Source organism: Crotalus tigris, unplaced genomic scaffold (assembly GCF_016545835.1).
Source record: "Crotalus tigris isolate CLP2741 ecotype Arizona unplaced genomic scaffold, ASM1654583v1 scf7180000017834.3080900, whole genome shotgun sequence".
NCBI classification, from domain to species: domain Eukaryota; kingdom Metazoa; phylum Chordata; class Lepidosauria; order Squamata; family Viperidae; genus Crotalus; species Crotalus tigris.
In genome coordinates, this window is record NW_024096662.1 from 1,087,551 (window position 1) to 1,105,673 (window position 18,123).

The 18,123-nt window shown below is 36.5% G+C and overlaps 1 protein-coding gene across 5 annotated transcripts in view; it reads right to left on the reverse strand.

The window, feature by feature from the left end:
• Positions 1-18,123, reverse strand: part of USP37 (ubiquitin specific peptidase 37) — a 41,276-nt gene that overhangs the window by 13,406 nt on the left and 9,747 nt on the right. For all 5 annotated transcript variants that reach the window (XM_039343227.1, XM_039343226.1, XM_039343222.1 and 2 more), the window contains exons 5-17: positions 14,600-14,775; positions 14,187-14,258; positions 13,428-13,525; positions 12,154-12,238; positions 10,584-10,739; positions 9,440-9,571; positions 8,134-8,257; positions 5,824-6,029; positions 3,902-4,019; positions 3,224-3,303; positions 1,638-1,802; positions 1,158-1,223; positions 106-253 (exon numbers count right to left, since the gene is read on the reverse strand). In XM_039343227.1, coding sequence (XP_039199161.1) covers positions 106-253; positions 1,158-1,223; positions 1,638-1,802; positions 3,224-3,303; positions 3,902-4,019; positions 5,824-6,029; positions 8,134-8,257; positions 9,440-9,571; positions 10,584-10,739; positions 12,154-12,238; positions 13,428-13,525; positions 14,187-14,258; positions 14,600-14,775 — 1,626 coding nt within the window. The remainder of the gene's footprint in view (positions 1-105; positions 254-1,157; positions 1,224-1,637; positions 1,803-3,223; positions 3,304-3,901; positions 4,020-5,823; positions 6,030-8,133; positions 8,258-9,439; positions 9,572-10,583; positions 10,740-12,153; positions 12,239-13,427; positions 13,526-14,186; positions 14,259-14,599; positions 14,776-18,123) is intronic.

The following is an 18,123-nucleotide window of genomic DNA, read 5'->3' on the forward strand; positions in this document are numbered from 1 at the left end:
CAAAAACTCACAACTCAAAAGTTTGTTAATAATGTTGTATCTAATTACCACAAAAAAGTTATATGGTCACAATACATTCTTCTTCTACCAAGCTCTTTTTCTTACTTTCTCAAGCTCCTCTTGCTGCTGCTGTTCCTTGCTCTGGAAATCACACTGTTTCTGACTGTTTGCAACAGGGCGTTTTAGGAGTTCTTCTTCACTGTCTGAATCCAAAGAATTTAAAATTTGACCTTTATTCTTGAATGAGTATTTTCTGAAAAAGAAACAAAGAACTTTTAATTCACCATTTTTAAAAAAGCCTTTTAATCAGTGTTTCTCAACCTTGACCATTTTAAGGCATGTGGACTCTCAATTCTGGGAGTTGAAGTCCACATGCCTTAAAATGGTCAAGGTTGAGAAACACTGCTTTTAATGATGCTGATTAATATCAATGTACAAAATTATTCACAGAATAGCTAGGCTGATGACAAACTATAATTCCAGGACTATAGTAGAATGATTTATTCAAACAGTAACCCTCTGCAACATCTTTTATTACCTCAATCTAACATTTAGAAAATTCTTTATAACACAAACATTAATATTCCTGGGTTTCTAGAGGAGAAAAAAATTGAATTGGTAGAAACAATGTTTCTTTTTTACAAGAGATACATTGTATAATAGAGCAGTAAATATGAACTGGGCCATATATACAGTATATTAAGTAGAATGTTTCATGCAAAACTTCCATTTCATGGTAGAATATGTAATGCTCTCATTAAATATTTAATATACTTTTAAATATTATTAATAATAATAAAGTTGGAAGGGACCTTAAACTTAAACATATTAAACTTGTATTCACTATATTTTTCTCAGTTCTGATAAAGGAAAACAAGTATGTTCCCATAAAGCTACCATGTGATCTATCCAGAGCAATTAGTGCCTTAACAATGCATTACCTTAGTAAAAGCTTTACCGAATCAGACTAAAGATAGTCTTTGGTTAATGAGCTCGCTTAATTCAGCAACCATTGGAAGTTAAAAAAAAATGATGTTAACAATATAAAATAATGCACCAAAATTTCTAAAATAGAGGGCAAATATTTAGTGTAAAATCAATTTCTAAAAACTTAATTTTGGTCTTTTTTTCAGATACCTCAAAACCATGCTACTCACCGACAAGGTGTAGAAGTCGTTACAGAGCAGGAATTCACCATCTGGGACACTTTCAATGGCCGAGAACTGATTTAAAAAAAAAAACAGTGTTTATTTCTGAAAACTATCACATATAGGCATTTTAATGGGGATCCAAGTTTACACTACAGTTTGAAGAAACTATGACAGCAATCTTTGGATTAACTATCACAGCTGGCACATAATTTATGGAAGCCTTTTAAATCTGAGTTTGTTACAATGTTTTTCATAGATCAGCATCACAACATCTCACTTTTTCCGAACAGGCACCCTTAATCTTAATCATTTAGAAAAATCCAGATTCTCTGGACTTTTGTCCATTATTTCAAGGGTAACATCTCAATGTAAATTGAATCTGTTGTATCCAAAGACCATTAAACAAAGATCAATGATCAAATTTCACTGTAACAAAAATAAAACAATCTATAAATACTATTAGTAGAATAAGTGGAAGAAACTCACATGGCTAATTGTGCACTCCATCCAAGATTGAGTGGGGGCCTTGTGTTTTCTATACAGTGTGACTGCAGTGTCAAAAATCTTGGAATAACCACTTGCTGTCCTACTTTGTGATTGAGGGAAAGCACCACATTGAAGCTGTACCGTTTCAGATGAAGTATTAAAACCCTTTAAGAGACAAGAAGGAATGGAAATGTATAAATTGTTTGCTATGTAGAAACAACTATTCTTTTCAGTAATACTTAAAAACTATAGGCTTTCGCTCCTGTCAGCTACTTATACAATTATTCATTCTTAACATAAATGTTTGAGATGGATCCAAGGTTTATTTTTGTTCCAAAGTATAGAATCAGAGCGAAATTCCATCCTACCTCCAGCCACGAGCATTTTCCTTCTGCAGTATTCCCTCATCCTAGAACAGTGGTTCTCAACCTTTTTAATGCCGCGACCCCCCAACCGGTCGTAAGTCGAGGACTACTCAACTGGTCGTAAGTCGAGGACTACTCAACTGGTGCAGCACCGTTTGCAGAATGGGACTTTTGGTGGGCTCAGCAGGGCAGAGACAGCCTGGACAATTCCTATTGGCTTTTGAAAGCCAATAGAATTAGACTCTATTCAAGAGAGTCTATTCTATTGGCTTTCAAAAGCCAATAGAATAAAAGGGAGTAGCACAGCTAAGGAAAAGGGGGGGAAAAATGGCGGACTGCGTTGTTTGGCGACCCCCGTGAAATGGTCGTTCGACCCCAAATGGGGTCCCGACCCACAGGTTGAGAACCGCTGTCCTAGAACAACCTTCCTCCTCACTATTCCACAGAGTTCGAGAATTCTCTAGAGCAGTGCCAGAGGCAGCACTCAGAGCCCTCTCTGTGGGCATGCACACTATTGCCCCAGCCCCACCTCTTCCCGCGGCCCCCTCTTCACCAGCAGTCCCTCCAGAGGATAGTCGCCCCCAGGCGTGGCCCACACAGAGCAGCGCAGCCAAAGACATGGCAGCCGGGCAGCAAGGAGAAAACTTTGTCCTCGCGCACAAATGATGCTGGGGGGGGGGCAGGTGGAGGGCATGGTCGCCATGGCGCTGCAGGGCTGCCTGGGTGATCTGCTGCGGCTGGCAGTGGAGGTGGTGGGTGGCCCTGCGGGCGGGCGGGGGAGGGTTTTGGGCACTCAGTCTCTAAAAAGTTCACCATCACTGCTCTAGAGCAAGTATTAAGGAATGAGGAGTCTGCAGTAGGAATAGGATGACTCTACTGAAGGAATAGGAACTTAGCAAAATCCTTACAACTATAGGAAACAGATTTGGGGTCCAACCTTTCATTCTACACCTAGTAATCAATATAAATATGTTTCTGCTATTGTGCCAGTTTTTAAGAAAAAAAAATTTGCTTTTAAAATTTGATGGAAGCATTGTCAAGATGCTTTACTAAACTTCTAATTTCCAAGAATGACATTCCGTTCAGAATTTAAATTCATGTAATTCAATTATTTTAGAACCGATACCAAACAATTGTTTTCTCCCTAAATATCTTTATCTCATAGATCCTAAAAGTTGCCAGTATTTTGACATTATTTTTGTACCAAGTTCATAAACCTACCTGGGAAACCGACTGAATTTGTGTGTCACAAGAGCAGATTTTCCGCTGCACTTCTCACAGGAGTATTCGATTTCCTCTGCCTAAGAGACACAACATGTGCAAGAATTGTAATCTGATAAAAAAAAATTATTTAAAAACAAGTGTTTTCTTTTCTCTCCTCAGTTTGGTGGGAGTGGTTATCCTCTTTAAAACAGGACTAAAAAAACAACAACAACCTGTTCTGGTATTCCTCCCTGCAAACCATTGTATTTATTTACACGTTAAGGATAGACAATCATTCCTTACAATCACCCCTCACACCAAATATCCATGAAAAAATACATTGTAGAGAACAAGAAACACCAACTAATTTGTTTTTGAGATTAATCCAGTTAAAGGTTATCATCAAAATTACATGATGATTCCTATACAGAATTAATACCTTCAGGATTTTTCTTTTTTCTTTACCATGAAAGACTCTCCCCCACCCACTCTATTCCCAAAAAGAGTCCACGAAGAAACTTGAAACAAGGTCATGAAACTTTACTCTAACGTATTTCCATAAGATCACTCCTCAACATATAATCGATTTGCATTCAACTTGCAATTTAAAAAATGTACAGTAGAAATAATATTCAGAAAACTTTTACAAAAATAAATGAAATTTAAGATATAATAAATCGGAAGCGATATATATACCCGGAAAAAGAGGTCCAAAGAATCTTGAATTGATCTAGAAGGAAGCAGTTTTTTCCTACGTGGCAAGTCAATGGAAAGATCATTAAACTGTTCCCGCCTGGTGACAGTTTCACCACACCTGCATAGAAAAGTTTCACTTCATTTAGTTTGCCAAGTTTTTAATACCACACACAGATAACATTTTAGCACAAATTAGAATGCAACATCTTTTAGTCCAGCTGGGTCATTTTTATTTGCCATTTGTCTCTTCTCAGAATACTTTTCCAGATGCTCTAAGTCAGTGGTTCTTAACCTTTTTGAACGAATCGCCCCCTTGAGCCAATTGAGGAAGTTGTCATCGCCCCCCTCCCCCAACATAACCTTCCAATCACAACATAGGAAATAATTCTTCAATTTATGCAAACACTTGTTTTGTTTTCTTTAAAATTGTCATCAGGACATATCGATGCAAATAATTTATTTCCAGTCTTTTCCCCATATCTCCCATATTCTGGCCAATGGCGCACCACTGTATGGGTAGAGGCTGCTGCGCAACACGCATGAAGATAAGCGATGCATCTTCACATATGTACGGCGTTCTGTACTGAAGCTAGCTGGAGGAACATTTGAAAACACAATTCAATCCACTAATAGCGAGCGATCTGATATTTTTGTACAACAGATATACAGCGATTCACTGCACGAAAAAGTCTCAAGTGTCCACAAAATGTCTCGCTCTATCGCCCCCATATCGCCCCCTTTTTGTTCCTTCGCCCCCGCGTCGCCCCTTTTTGTTCCATCGCCCCCCTTAAAAATGAAATCGCCCCCTGGGGAGCAATATCGCCCAGGTTAAGAACCACTGCTCTAGAGCAGACATGTCAAACACAAGGCCCGGGGGCCGGATGCAGCCTGCGAAGTGATTTCATGTGACCTGCAAAGCCATCCTGGAAACAGTGAGGGAACGGCCCCTCTGTCTTGGCCCTGGCCCAGGCCGGCCGGGAGCCAATGTACACTTTTGTGGTGGCCATCTTGGCACTTGCCTCGGTGGACCATGCCTTGGCACTTGCCCCAGTCCCACCCCCTTCTGCCAGAGACCCTCAGATCTGTCCCACTCCTGCCCAGGCCCCCACAGGCACCCTTGACACCAATGATGTAGAACTGGCCACGTCCACCCAGTAGGCCATACCCACTCCATCCACGCCCACCCAGTAGGCTGCACCCACCCTGGCCACACCCACCCGGCCCCCCAAGGGCAACCGCAATGCTGATGTGGCCTTCAGTGAAATTGAGTTTGACACCCCTGCTCTAGAGGTTTCCATAACTTTCTTTAACAGATTTTTGTGGATGGGATATGGGTAGGCTAAAAAAAAAAAAAAAAAGAACAACCAAAATTGTTCCCATACTTCTTTATTGTGAGAGCATTTGCTGAATGAAAAGCTGTGCCATAAGAGAAATGGGACTACTGGATTTCTCATAAGAGTTCAAATGTTCTTAAGTAAAAAGTATGCAATATTAAAATACTTTCCCTGACCTGCTGAAATCTTCCATGCCATATGTTGGCACCTGTGTCCTTCCAAGTGTTTCTGAATTACAAATCCCAAGATCTCATTAATTGCAAGCTGAGATTCAAAGCCAATAGTTGGAAACACTTTAGATAAATTAAAATATGCCCACTTTTGACTATTTTTAACATCTTTGGGAAAATATGTAAGGCCTCCTGAATTTCAACTAAAGCAGGAATTTGAATAGGATGTTTACCTTTTTCCAAACTATGCTAGCAACGCTCAGTGAATGATGCTTATTTACATTAGAATCATCCATTATTTAAATTGCTTCAGAAGGCAGACCTTGTATGTATTAACATCAAACTCCATGAGAATGATGTGAGGAAAGGGAAGCAATCAGAATGTGGGGGGGGGGGAAAGATCTCTTTAAAGACTTACATTTTACATATGATTGAATGCTGAACTTCAAATTCTAGATTTGCAATTACTGGACATGTATAAACTTTAGTGGCTGAACAGTCATCAGATACGCGTCCAGACAAGTTGTCTTCACCAGAAATAGGCTCACTCTTCCAAGTTTTGTTCAGCTTCTCCATGTCCTCCTTCAACTGATCCAAGCACTGGCTTAAGAATTCATGAGCATCCTAAAATCATCAGTATGTTTCTTAGAAGTACAGCTTTAACATCCCCTCAACATATTTATAAATAGTATAGATTCAATAGTATGGTATAAATTATTTAAAGCTGGTTCTGTTACTAGAACCACTGCAGATAATCCTCATTTAGTGACTACAATATTGATCATTCAGTAAAACAGTAGCTAGGTAAAACACTACAATATCATGATCTTACTTCAGCTTTCCTTTGCTTTAAAAACTTGTGAAGTCATAAATGTGAGGATTGGTGGCAAAGTTACTTTTATAATATTATTTCCTTTAAATTATATGCTTACATTTTTCTTCTTCAAATGGCAAAATATACACCAAGATATAAAAAGTAAAGTTCAAGAAGTAATTTCTGGACAGTGTACAAGAACCCTGCACTCATTCCAGTATCTGCTACATCTTAATTGTTCCACCTTATCTCACCAACAACTCATTTCATAGACTGTCTAGAACAACTCTAAGCTATTCTCAATCATACTTTTGTTAAATTTGGCTAAATGCAAATAAAACTCATTAAAAAGCAACTATGAAGTTTCCTTGTGAATTGATAATGCAACAGTTAGGTTCTATTATGCAGAGAGAAATGTCTCAAAAGTTCCTCAATTATAACTGGGTGTGTTTGTGTGCAATATCAATGCTATTTTAAGCCCTAGGAAGAATTCCCTCCCTTTTAAAATCCTTATGCAAGGGACAGTGTAACAATGAATGGTATATTCTCCACAAATATAACCATATTGTAAAAATATTTTTCCAAAGGATTGTTAGAGTAGCAGAGGGCATGGTTTAAAACTTTAGTTCAGAGCAAAGGCAACATGGTTGAGGAAATGTTACTGTACAATAACATTTCAAGAAATGATACTCAGCTATCAGCTTTATCTTTACTCAAATAATAATTGTAAATGTAATCCTTTCTGGTAAAAACAAATGATTTTTTGACAAAATCATTTGTCAAAAATGCTTCTATTATGAGATTCCCCTTCTTCTCCAATGCTGCATTTTTCCAATATCACCCAATTATCTAATCCAAGGTCATTAAGGAAGCCAACATCTTAACTATTATCCAAGCTGTGTATCTAATATGAACATCAGCTATGATAAATGTTAGCCACAGTTCTATCTTGGAGGAAAAGCTGTAGGTATACAGTGAAGATCAAGATTTCATAGAAGGCAGATAATGAATAGTTTACCAATTAACAGCTAAAACCCATATGTTTGTTCAGACCTTCCAAGATAGCTTTTTAATCTCCTGGGACATTCCTTGTAGCAGCAATAAGGTCAGCAGAACTGAGTGTGAAACAACTGAGTTTATCTATGTCAATAGATTTCAGGCTATCTTAGAAGGTCTGAACAAACAACAATTTTCAACATTATAATACTGAACTTGTTTCAATTCTGGAACCTTCATCTACATAACCATCTAGTCTTCTCCTCCCTATTCCCTCCCTCCATGTATTTAAATCCTAGATCAGTTAAGCCACTCACATATCTGATGAAGCTCATGAAAGCTGATGCCATATGATAAAAGCTGCTACCAGACTCCAGTTTTGAGTTACATAGATTAACACAGCTCTCTCTAGCACTGATTGTGTTAACTAGATTGGATAAAGAAAGTCTCCAAGAAAACAACTAAGCTCAGAGAGCACCACTCGTTTCAACCCTGAGCTACAAATATTCTCCTTTATTTGTACAGCTCTCTTCTTGCAAAGTTTTTAGTAGGGATATTCTAATAATTTTCTCAGAAATTTATTCAGATGTCTTAATTTTTCTAGATTTTCTACCCTATACAGTGTTGGAGTAATACCCTTAGCTGAAAAGAAAAGGTTAATAAAACAATCAACAATCACATTTACAACAGATAATAGGGGTTTACAACTCTAACTTTATTTACATCAAAAATCAAGCCCCAAGGATGGCCATCTAACAACTGTGTATATTTTTTTCTGGCTCTTTTCCCAAAAAAAGATTACTTTAATTTGGGGTACTTTTATGAAACAGCTTTTATATAAACACTATGTAACAAGTGACAAAGCTCATAAAGTAGCTCAAACTACTGGCTACAGTTACTTCAATGTATGGTACTTACATTTTGCATATAGCCAGAGAATCTCTCTGCTGTAGCTGAAATTGAATTTTTCACCTTTTTGAGTAGTTCTTTCTTTACTTCAGGGCTACATGCATCTTTTTTAGCAAGTAAATTGGTAAATCGTCTAGAAAAAATATATGACAATGTTTTCACATTAAAAAACATGTTGGGGTTACCGGACATCTGGCAATTTTGTCCTCATGTCCTCTGACAGGCAATGCCTTAAAATCAAATATTGTGGATTTTGAAGTTATATACAAGCTGTCTGTTCCCGAGCACTTTTCTCCCACATTCCTTAATGATTGCTAACCACAAGTTAACAAGCTCAGCTTTGTGACCTTAATCAGGTGATTAGCACCCTCTGGCTGGATTCTACTACCACCTGAAATTGACAGGATCTTAATCAGTCAACCCACGTTGTCACATTCTTCCATTGAAAAGCTCGTCTTTCTGATGCTGGAAAAAATAATTTCATGTAGGCCTAAGAACTTTCATTTCTACACTCCTTCAGATTTTTGACATGAATGCAAAGGAAGTTAAACAGCATGTCCTCCTTCATTCCTCTTTGTCTTCTTTTTTATTGATCATGTCCTCCTTTGTCTAGTAACATATCTGATAACCCTAAGCAATGTTTAATCATAACAATATCCTCCAAATTCCACTACTTTGCTTCCTATCTTCCCCTGAAAATGTGATCTTATTAATGCAGCATGCAAACACGTTGAAAGGCAAGTAATTTTTGCTCCCCATTATTTTGCCAGTATTCAGAATGCTATTTTTGTAAGATGCAATATGCTTAATAGAACTAGAACATGAAAATATATGGAAGACTGAAAACAAGTAATACACCAACAAAAGCTCAACATTCTGTTCTTGACTGATACCATCCTTAACATCCAAGGAATTCCCTTTATAGATTTTCCAATGTTTAGTTTTAAAGTCAAAAAGCAGCAGGGGTTTCGTAGCAAAACAAACTGATTTCAGGACATCTAACATTTTCCCTTTGAAGCATTATTTTAAAAATGTTTTAAAAGTTGAAATAGGAACGTTTCAAGGAATTTCGCAATACTGAATGATAGACATTCTTGTATTTTCATCTCATTTTGAACCTCTATTTTATTCGTGGAGCTGGATTACATATGAAAGAAATATATTTCTATTTACTTTCACAATTGTCAAATTATATTTCTAGGAAAGACAATGTAGATTTATACATTTTAACAAAGTTATAAATTGCGTAAACCATTTGGATGCATCTTTTGAAATAATATTCATAAAAATATTTATTCCCCAAGCTGATGCTTACCTGATCAATGCATTGAATGGAACTTTTTTCCATGGGATACTTTGCTTCAAAAGATCATTAGCAAATGACTGAATTGAAAACAAAGACTGTAAAATAGCATTCATGTAACAAGTATTTCCTAAATTTGTAAATCTGTGGAGAACAAGACAATATGACCAAATTAAAATACTGGCAGCATAAATACGATTACATAAATACACAGATTACATCGTGGTTTCTTAGAAAAATCTGCAAAGGGTTACCTAAACAACAACAGCAGCAGGCTAGACAACACATTGAGGAAATGTTACATAAACCTTCCTTTAAGACACAGCTGAGTGGTCCCTGGGACAGCAAACCAAGATCATTGAATAGTGTAGCTGAGGGGTCCCCAACTGCCAGGTTATGGCCCACTGCCTGGCCTTGAGCCCTTCAGAACTGGGCTGCAAAAGTGGCCGAGCGCATACAATTGAGCTTCCTAACCCTACCACTGTTTGCACAAATGGAGCTGCGCATGCATGTGCACCACTCACGCAGAACCATCCCCTCCCGCCTGGCTGGTCCACAAAGCCAGAAAGATTGGGGAACTCTGCTGTAGATGACTGGAATACAGTACTGTCAGCATCAAAGCTGCAGTGGGAGAAGCAGAAAAGCAGGTATTCTGGAGCAGACCTTGAAACAGCCAGGTCTAAAATTTTCACATTGCTCACCCAGAACTTGGAGAAAGAGGGATAGCAGGAAGATATATAAAGAGAAAATTAAATAGAAAAGAGCTAATAAAAAGTGAGGAGGGGGAAAATCTATCTGACATTGACTAGTGGTCATTGCCTAGCTATCCTAATTACAAATATTTATATTTATTTGTCCGTTTGTTTTAGAAAAAAAGGAAAACTCATTTGAGAAGACATTATAATTCTAACAGTGTATTTGTGCATAAGTGTGGTCCTTTCCTACTCATTATCTTAACATACCATAACATTATGGTTTATACATAACAAAGAGGAAAACAAAAAGCACTTCCTAAAACAAAATACTAAAGAAAGGATAACACAGAAAAAAAAACATTACAGAAAATGCCAAGAAATATTAAGTGAGTTTCTATTTCCTCAATAGTTAATTTAGCACATTTATACATAAAAAAGATGATAAAGGTCCAACAACCAACCCTTGTAACTGTTGCTGTGGATGAGTGGTAAGGGGCACTCGAGTCTTGTTCCATCCTGTGTAATCCTGATTAGATCTCAGTCTTTTCACAGAAAGAGGGGCTGGCTGAGAGAGAAAGCCTAAGCTTCTTTTGGCAGAAGGATTCAACACATTAGACCTATAAAACAAGAGGGATAAAACCATTTCAAAGATGACAAAACTTATTACTACAATTATGGTTAGATTATGTGGTTAGACAAGCAAAGATGACACTTACTTAGAGAAATATCAAAGCATAAAAATTAAAATATTGTACTTATCTTAAAGATAAATTAGTTTTATTTTCATCCAGATAATTTAACTGTAACAGGGACCATCTTCAAATGTCAAGAATAAAATGAGGAAAGCATATAATGGTTTTTTAAAATCTAATAATTCTTAGTTGGGAGTAACACTGTTTTGAAATCAGTATTGTAAGTTCCTCATATAAAGCAGCCACAGATTTTTCAGGTATGCTCAACTAAGAGCTAATAACATTATTAGGACACATGTTTAAATTTGATATATAAAAATAAATAAAACAGGTTAAACTGAATCTAGCAAGATGGAATAGCCATTTGTGCAGAAATTGCTGAGTTCTCTTAGGTGCAACTGTATTTCTGGATGGGACGACATTGTTCCTGAATGAACAGGTCTATGACTGGGGAATCAAAGACTCCAACTACTGTTAGTTATGCATGTTAAATGCATAGGTAGATGTCCTGATGTTTGTCTTGCTTCTGCTCTACCTGAAGCAAAAGGACATGGTGACAATGATTCATATCCCATCATCACCTGTGGCTTCTATTGCACTAAGCCGTACACAGGACTGCTTTGAACATTATCTGGAAGATTCAATTGATAGAAAATGAAACTCTCCCTGCTGGAGAATAAAGGTAAGAGTTGCCTCAGGCAAGTGACACTGATGTTGTGAATGCTGCATCTGTTATCAATAGGTTTCCAAATTAATTAAACATGCTGGTTTTAATTTTTAAAATCCTATATGGCTTGGCACCAAAGTACCTTTAAGACATTCTTCTCATAGGACTTATTTATCCTCTAGGCTCATTTCAGATGTGGAAGCTTAGGATACCACACAGCAAAAACTGGTTAAACGGTTCCTGGCAGGTCTAAATATCCAAATAAAGCCTTCCTCAAATTGCCTGATTCCTGGTGTCTATCTAAAGCTAACCATGTTGTTTTGACAGATCCAATATAGAAAAGATCTGCTATTGTGTTTTCCAGTCTGGCCTACAACCCTCATTAGCCCCTTGAGGGATACTAGGCCAACATTATTTAGCTTCTTGCTGGCAGCTGCTGAGACTGCATATTTGTAACTAGTCTTTTATACAATACTTGGAATGGCTTTAAGTGTCCTAAACTAATTAAATCACCTCATTTCCGGACACAAAGAAATGAAAAATATTCATTTTGGCATGATTATCTTAGCAGTAATATAAGGTGATTTCACAGAACATATATCGATTATTTGATGAATACAGAATTCTTACTATAAAACATTTTGAAGGAGAGTAACTATTTTTGATACCTACCTGTCCAAATTAGAATTACTAGCTGAATAATCCTTTGTAGAAGATCTGCTACCATAAAATGAAGATGATTGTAAAGGCACAACCCCTGGAAAGGAGACAGATACAACTTTTTATAAAAACTGACTTAACAGGCCAGCAATATCACACACACAAATATTCAGTAATTCAAATGAGATTCAGATTCAGAATGTATCAAGTTCTATCAAAAGTCTGATATGTCTCTTGAAATTTTGGACTGAGTGTATTTGCTAAGCAAAGCGGAGACAGCTCTCAACAAAACTGAAATACTGGGAATTGATTTTACAAACACCTTATTTCTCAAAATTCTAATCTCTGGCCAGCAGTATCATTTTTAATCCCCATTTCCTTCAACTAATTATCATGTTGCGTATCAGCTTTATTAGAATTTATTACCTGGTCATTTATTTCGGGCAGCAGGATCATATTAAGCAATAAGGTGCATTCAGATAAGAAATGTGTTAAATATTTTACACGCAACATCTTTAAAACCTGCCTAAGGCAGAACATTCATATTATACATTACAGTATGGTTTTTCAAACTGGGTTCATGGTTGTACAAGCACTTGATGGGATTTCGTGAGAAACAATGAGGTAAAAGGTTCAGTTGAGCAGAGCCAATTTTTAATTGACAGAACTTTGCCTCTTGATCAGGGATTCTGAGAATGTATATATTTTTAAATAACAGTTTATGTGGCCTGAAAAATTTTGAAAATCCCTGTGTTAGAGTAGACTTGGGGAATGCTTTCCTGATTTGAAAGCTGGAGTCAAATAGCAAAGGCATGCTCTCTTCAACTTGCATCATTTATTAAGTACTTATTCTGTGAGTCCACTTTCTATAAAATGGCTGTCTTAATTTTCAATGAAAGTATTATGCAGCGTGAAAAAATATTAACACTAAAACCTCCAAAATTTCTATTTAGGTACAGAATAGATTGATTTGATTCAGGATTAACTATTGAGGTGAAGGTAGGGACATTTACTGTTTACTAAGACCATTTCTTATTAAAATGGAGAACCAAAAATTGTTATAATCATTATAGTTTATATGCCATCTGATTCCCAGTGACTCTGGGTGCTTGTAAAAAAAAAAACCCCAGCTTGGGCCTTTATATTCTGACCTAATATATATGGTCACATTTTATTTTCTGCCAATTTTATAACTAGTAAAGCAAATCCAAAATAATTCTGCAACATTTTAAAATTATTTTTTAGAAAACCAACAAAACAGTATCAAAACAGTACCATTTCTTTACCTGATAGCCTGTTTTCCTCCGCCTGTTTCATATTCAGCTGCTTTTCTCTACTGTTGTGCAAAAATTTCCGTGCTGGATCAGTCATGGCTTTGTTATTGCTATAGACAAATACATGTGATCTTAATTGCATTATTTGTAAAATACTCTGTGCTACTTCAATCTGATATATTAATTCTTAAGTTTAAATTTATCTGCAGTCACAAATGGTTCCCTAAAACTTTCAAACCTACTAGAAAAATACACCCAAACACTACTTCAGTATAAATCTGCCTCTTTCAAACATTTAATTTAGTTAGCACAGAATGGAAAAGCTCAGCTTTTTATCGGAAACCTCTCATCTTCTTCACAGGACGGACTCTGGGTTATGTACAAACATGAAAACATAAAAACTACATGTAAAATGTAAAAATAAGCAAAGATGGTTAAAATTCAGTATTAAAGTTAATTAGAGGCGGGGTAGGGCCTTCAAGGTGCTAACCAGCCCCACGCCTGTGTGCTGCTCTATGAGCCCCAAGCAAAACAGCAGAGCTTTAACTATCACACTGAAGTACACAGAAAATGTACACACACGCACGGACACACTCACACCCCTCAATCCATATTACCAAATCCTTAACAGTTTTTAAGAGGATTAATATTAACACTTGCATCTTTTCCCTGAAATATTGTATCATTCTGATTTTTAAAGTTTGGAGTAACTAAAATATCTAATATTGAAAAAACAAAACAAAACAGAACTTAAGAAAAATAAAAACAGACCTTGATGAATCATTTTCTTTAGGATAATCTTCATTCATCTCAACTGCAGGGGGTGTCCTTTTCCTTCTTTCACTATTTCATAAAGGAAAAATAAACATTTGTTCAATTCACAAGAAAAGAACCCCATCTACTTCCTGCTTAAGATATTTTTCAAGGAGTATCAAAGACTTTTAACTATGAAAAGTAAAAAAAAAGCTTAAATACTTATTTATTATTAAATTTATTGGGCACCCATCTTACCACAGGGCAACTCTGGAAATGCTTCCCAACATTTTCCCATATATTCTAGACATTTCACTTATACATAAAATCAATTTACATATACCTGAAAAGCTATTTATTAAAACATCTTTACAACCTATTCCTATTTCTGTTATGAATATTGAAAGTTGCGCTGCCTCCGAAGTTCATACCGGTTTTCTAATAATCCATTTCTGTGAGGTGTGGAAGCAGTAGTAGTTGAGATATTGACCCTGCTGAAAGACATTCCAGTTACTGGAGAATTCTTAATTGATGCTCTTCCTTGGCTGACCAATACTTTACGAAATGGAGTTTCATCTTTATTTTCTACAATCACTCTTCTAGGAGTCTAAAAAATCAAAGAGAAAATGCTAAAATCAGTTGAAACATACTAATGGCGTGCAAAATACTTTGAAATGAACTATTTAAAAACTGAGGTGCCCATTTTTGATCTCATAGTTTTTAAAAGTGATAAAAACACTTCAAGACTGAAGCAGAATATTCTGAAAAATAAAAGCTGTCCATTCAAAATTGAACTGTTTTGCATACTCCTATGACATGCAATGTTTATCATAACTCATATCAGAAAATAAAAAATCAAGATTAGTGGGAGTCATCATCCAATAAATACATACCAATTAATTTGCATAAAACAGGGATTTGTTACAGTTGTGTAATTTGCTTAACATTTATCTCTCATTTTCCTCTGAACACAATGAAAAAAGTTGCTTAGAACTATAACATAAAAGGCCTTGATTAATGTAGCTCCTCTGCAATTTAAAGAGAGGTTCAGCTCTTTCTCTACTAGTTAAATCAATGAGACCAACAATGTTTCATCTTGCCAAAAAAACACACACCACCTTTCTGTTAAGTTCAATGTAAGTGATAGCACCTAGAAAATTAAGCAGGATTTGATTAGTTAGCTTGTGGCAGACAACCACTATAAATCCCAGAGCTACAGACTAGACTAGGAAATTTAAAAAACAATTCACAGGAAAGTAATGGAAATTCACTTTCATGCTGCTGTTAAGAAAAGAATATGGACATATAGTTGATATTTTTATCCTCCTAGTAAATATTCTGAGACCTTTGAAGGGACCAATACCAGAGACTGAGGCGGGCTATCTCTCTCTCTCTCTTCCCCCCCCCGCTCCATCGTTTCCTTAACTTTTAACCAGGCAATATGGCACATCATAGGGCAACAGTTTTTGAACCAAGGTACTTCAACTTACAGAATATGCCCAAAATCTAGGATCTACAATTCCTCTGAAACTGAAATGTATCAAACTTTATAAAACACTTTTTGTGCTGTTGTTTGTGCTATGCAGTTCAACAGAATATTTTTCAAGGCAGATATATCTTTGAAAGCATCAAAACTTTTTTTTAGTGAAAACAGAATATCAGAAGTTCTGTCATTATTGGCCACTGAAGAATCTGGTAAGGAAATACCTTTGAAAGAATGACCCAATGGGTCTTGGGTTGTCTAGTTTACTACTAAAATACCGTATATTCCAGCGTATAGGGCGACCCAGCGTACAAGACGACCCCTGAGTTCGATGCCGGGTCGCAAGACAATCGACGCCGAGTCGCAAGACGATCGATGCCGAGTCGCATGCCTAGAAAGTCGTCTTATATGCCGGAAACTACCGGTATTTCTGGCATATAAGATGATCGACACCGAGTCGCATGCCTAGAAAGTCGTCTTATACGCCAGAAACTACCTTATTTCCGGCATATAAGACGACTCAGCGTATAAGATGACCGAGTTCGGAGGCTGTTTCAACGCTCTCAAAAGTCATCTTATACGTCAGAATATACGGTACTCCTGTTTGTCTTATGTCAACTTTCCATTATATTGCTGGCTATTTATTGATTCACCTGATTTGATTCTGGTGATTAATTCATTGAGATCCTACAAAGTATTACTTTTGCCTTATTATAACTGCCCATTCCCTATTTCCTGATTTGAAATCTTAGTTTCTGACCTAGATCTATTTGTCTGTCTCACTAGACAATGATCCTCCCTCTGCATCTGCAAAGTCCAATCATTTTAATGATCCTGAAATCAATGATTTTCATGGACAAAGCAGAAAGCCACCCCTATGAATAACTGCTGCTAAAACTTTAGGAAAACTATAACAACTAGATACAGTAGTTTTGACTTCAATTTAGCCTCTCCATCTCTACTATTAAACTTGCTGTGTAAGAAACCCTATTTGACTGTTTCTAGCTAACACTGCTCTGGAATATGCCAACAGATAGTTGTGGCATTTTGCTCTAACTTAAAACTTTGTGTGCATGCAATTATACTCTGAAATTATCAAGAAAATAATGAGAACCGAACAGGTCAGTTGTTCTGTTCCCCCCAATAAATTTAATCATCCAACCGAATTATTTCCTAAGACTTCCTTATTTTCCACCTTAGTAATCACTAGCTCCTTTTTTCTACATTCTTTCTATCTTTAGGTGAAAATATTTAACAGTCATGACTTTCAATACTGCACCAGTCTTATTCAAGCTACAATAAGTAAACTGGAATCAAGAGTTTATCCACAAGATTTGAGTCATTGGTAAGCTTGCTGGAGAACTGAACGCTTCCTGTAAGGTGATTTAAGTGCCTGGCTAAATAGAATTGTATAATGTTAGAAGCCCCTTCTGATAGGCTTGAATATTGTATGTGCTTAACAACAAAAACTAAATGTGATCGAAGAACATGACTTTAATCAACGGAGGGAGCTTCTTTAATCTTATTCTACCATACTCTTTCTAAATTTACTAAATGCTTACTTTCTAAACTGAAAAACAAATCACAATGTAGTTTTCTGAAAATTCTTGCATAAAACTTACTGTTCATGTCTAGATAAGACATAAATGCTTCCAAGTCCTATCCTGGATTAGGCCACATGAGCGCTTCAGATTCAGAAGCAACAAAATTCTGTAAGAACAGTGGTCTAAAACAGAACATGGAATTGCTCTCAGTGTTCCTTCTCCTTGGAGATGGATTTTCATCCTAAAGTTACCCCACCCTTCATTTACATCAATGAAGTACTTATTTCCAGTCTCAGCTGTTAAAGACCCTTCATTTACATCAATGAAGTACCTATTTCCAGTCTCAGCTGTTAAAGGAAAGAGGCCTTTTCCCATCATGAGGGATAATCAGTTAGCTAAACAAAAAATGTAAAATAACTTTTGAAAACATATTCTCTGTGGCTTTCTAAACTAATCTGAAACTCAGGAAGGGAACAGGAATACCAAATACAGTAGGAGAGGATCCTCTATTTTTTTTTTCTCTAGAAGCAACATTTCCTAACTAGATAGAGGAAGAATTCTTCCTATGTCCAGCAAAAGCAATATTTATGTTAAATATGATCATCTTCTTCTTGTGAAACTATATCCTGTAAAAGAAATGTACATTATTCTAAGGAGAAAAAAGACCTCAGCAGTTCTGGCACAGGTAATATAGCACAGGGTTCCTTCACGTTCTCCCAAAACTGCACATAAAAATGAATTCACATCAAGTGAGACACTCCATCAGTGGGATAAAGAGGGTTACAGGGTACAATACCATCATCCAAATGCATTGACAAATGTGCTCATAAATTTCTAGGGTCTATTTTTTTAAGTGCTATGTTATCCAAATATATCTTTTTCCTTGTGTTCTACATACAGTGAAAACATTTTCTCCATCTTTTCTACG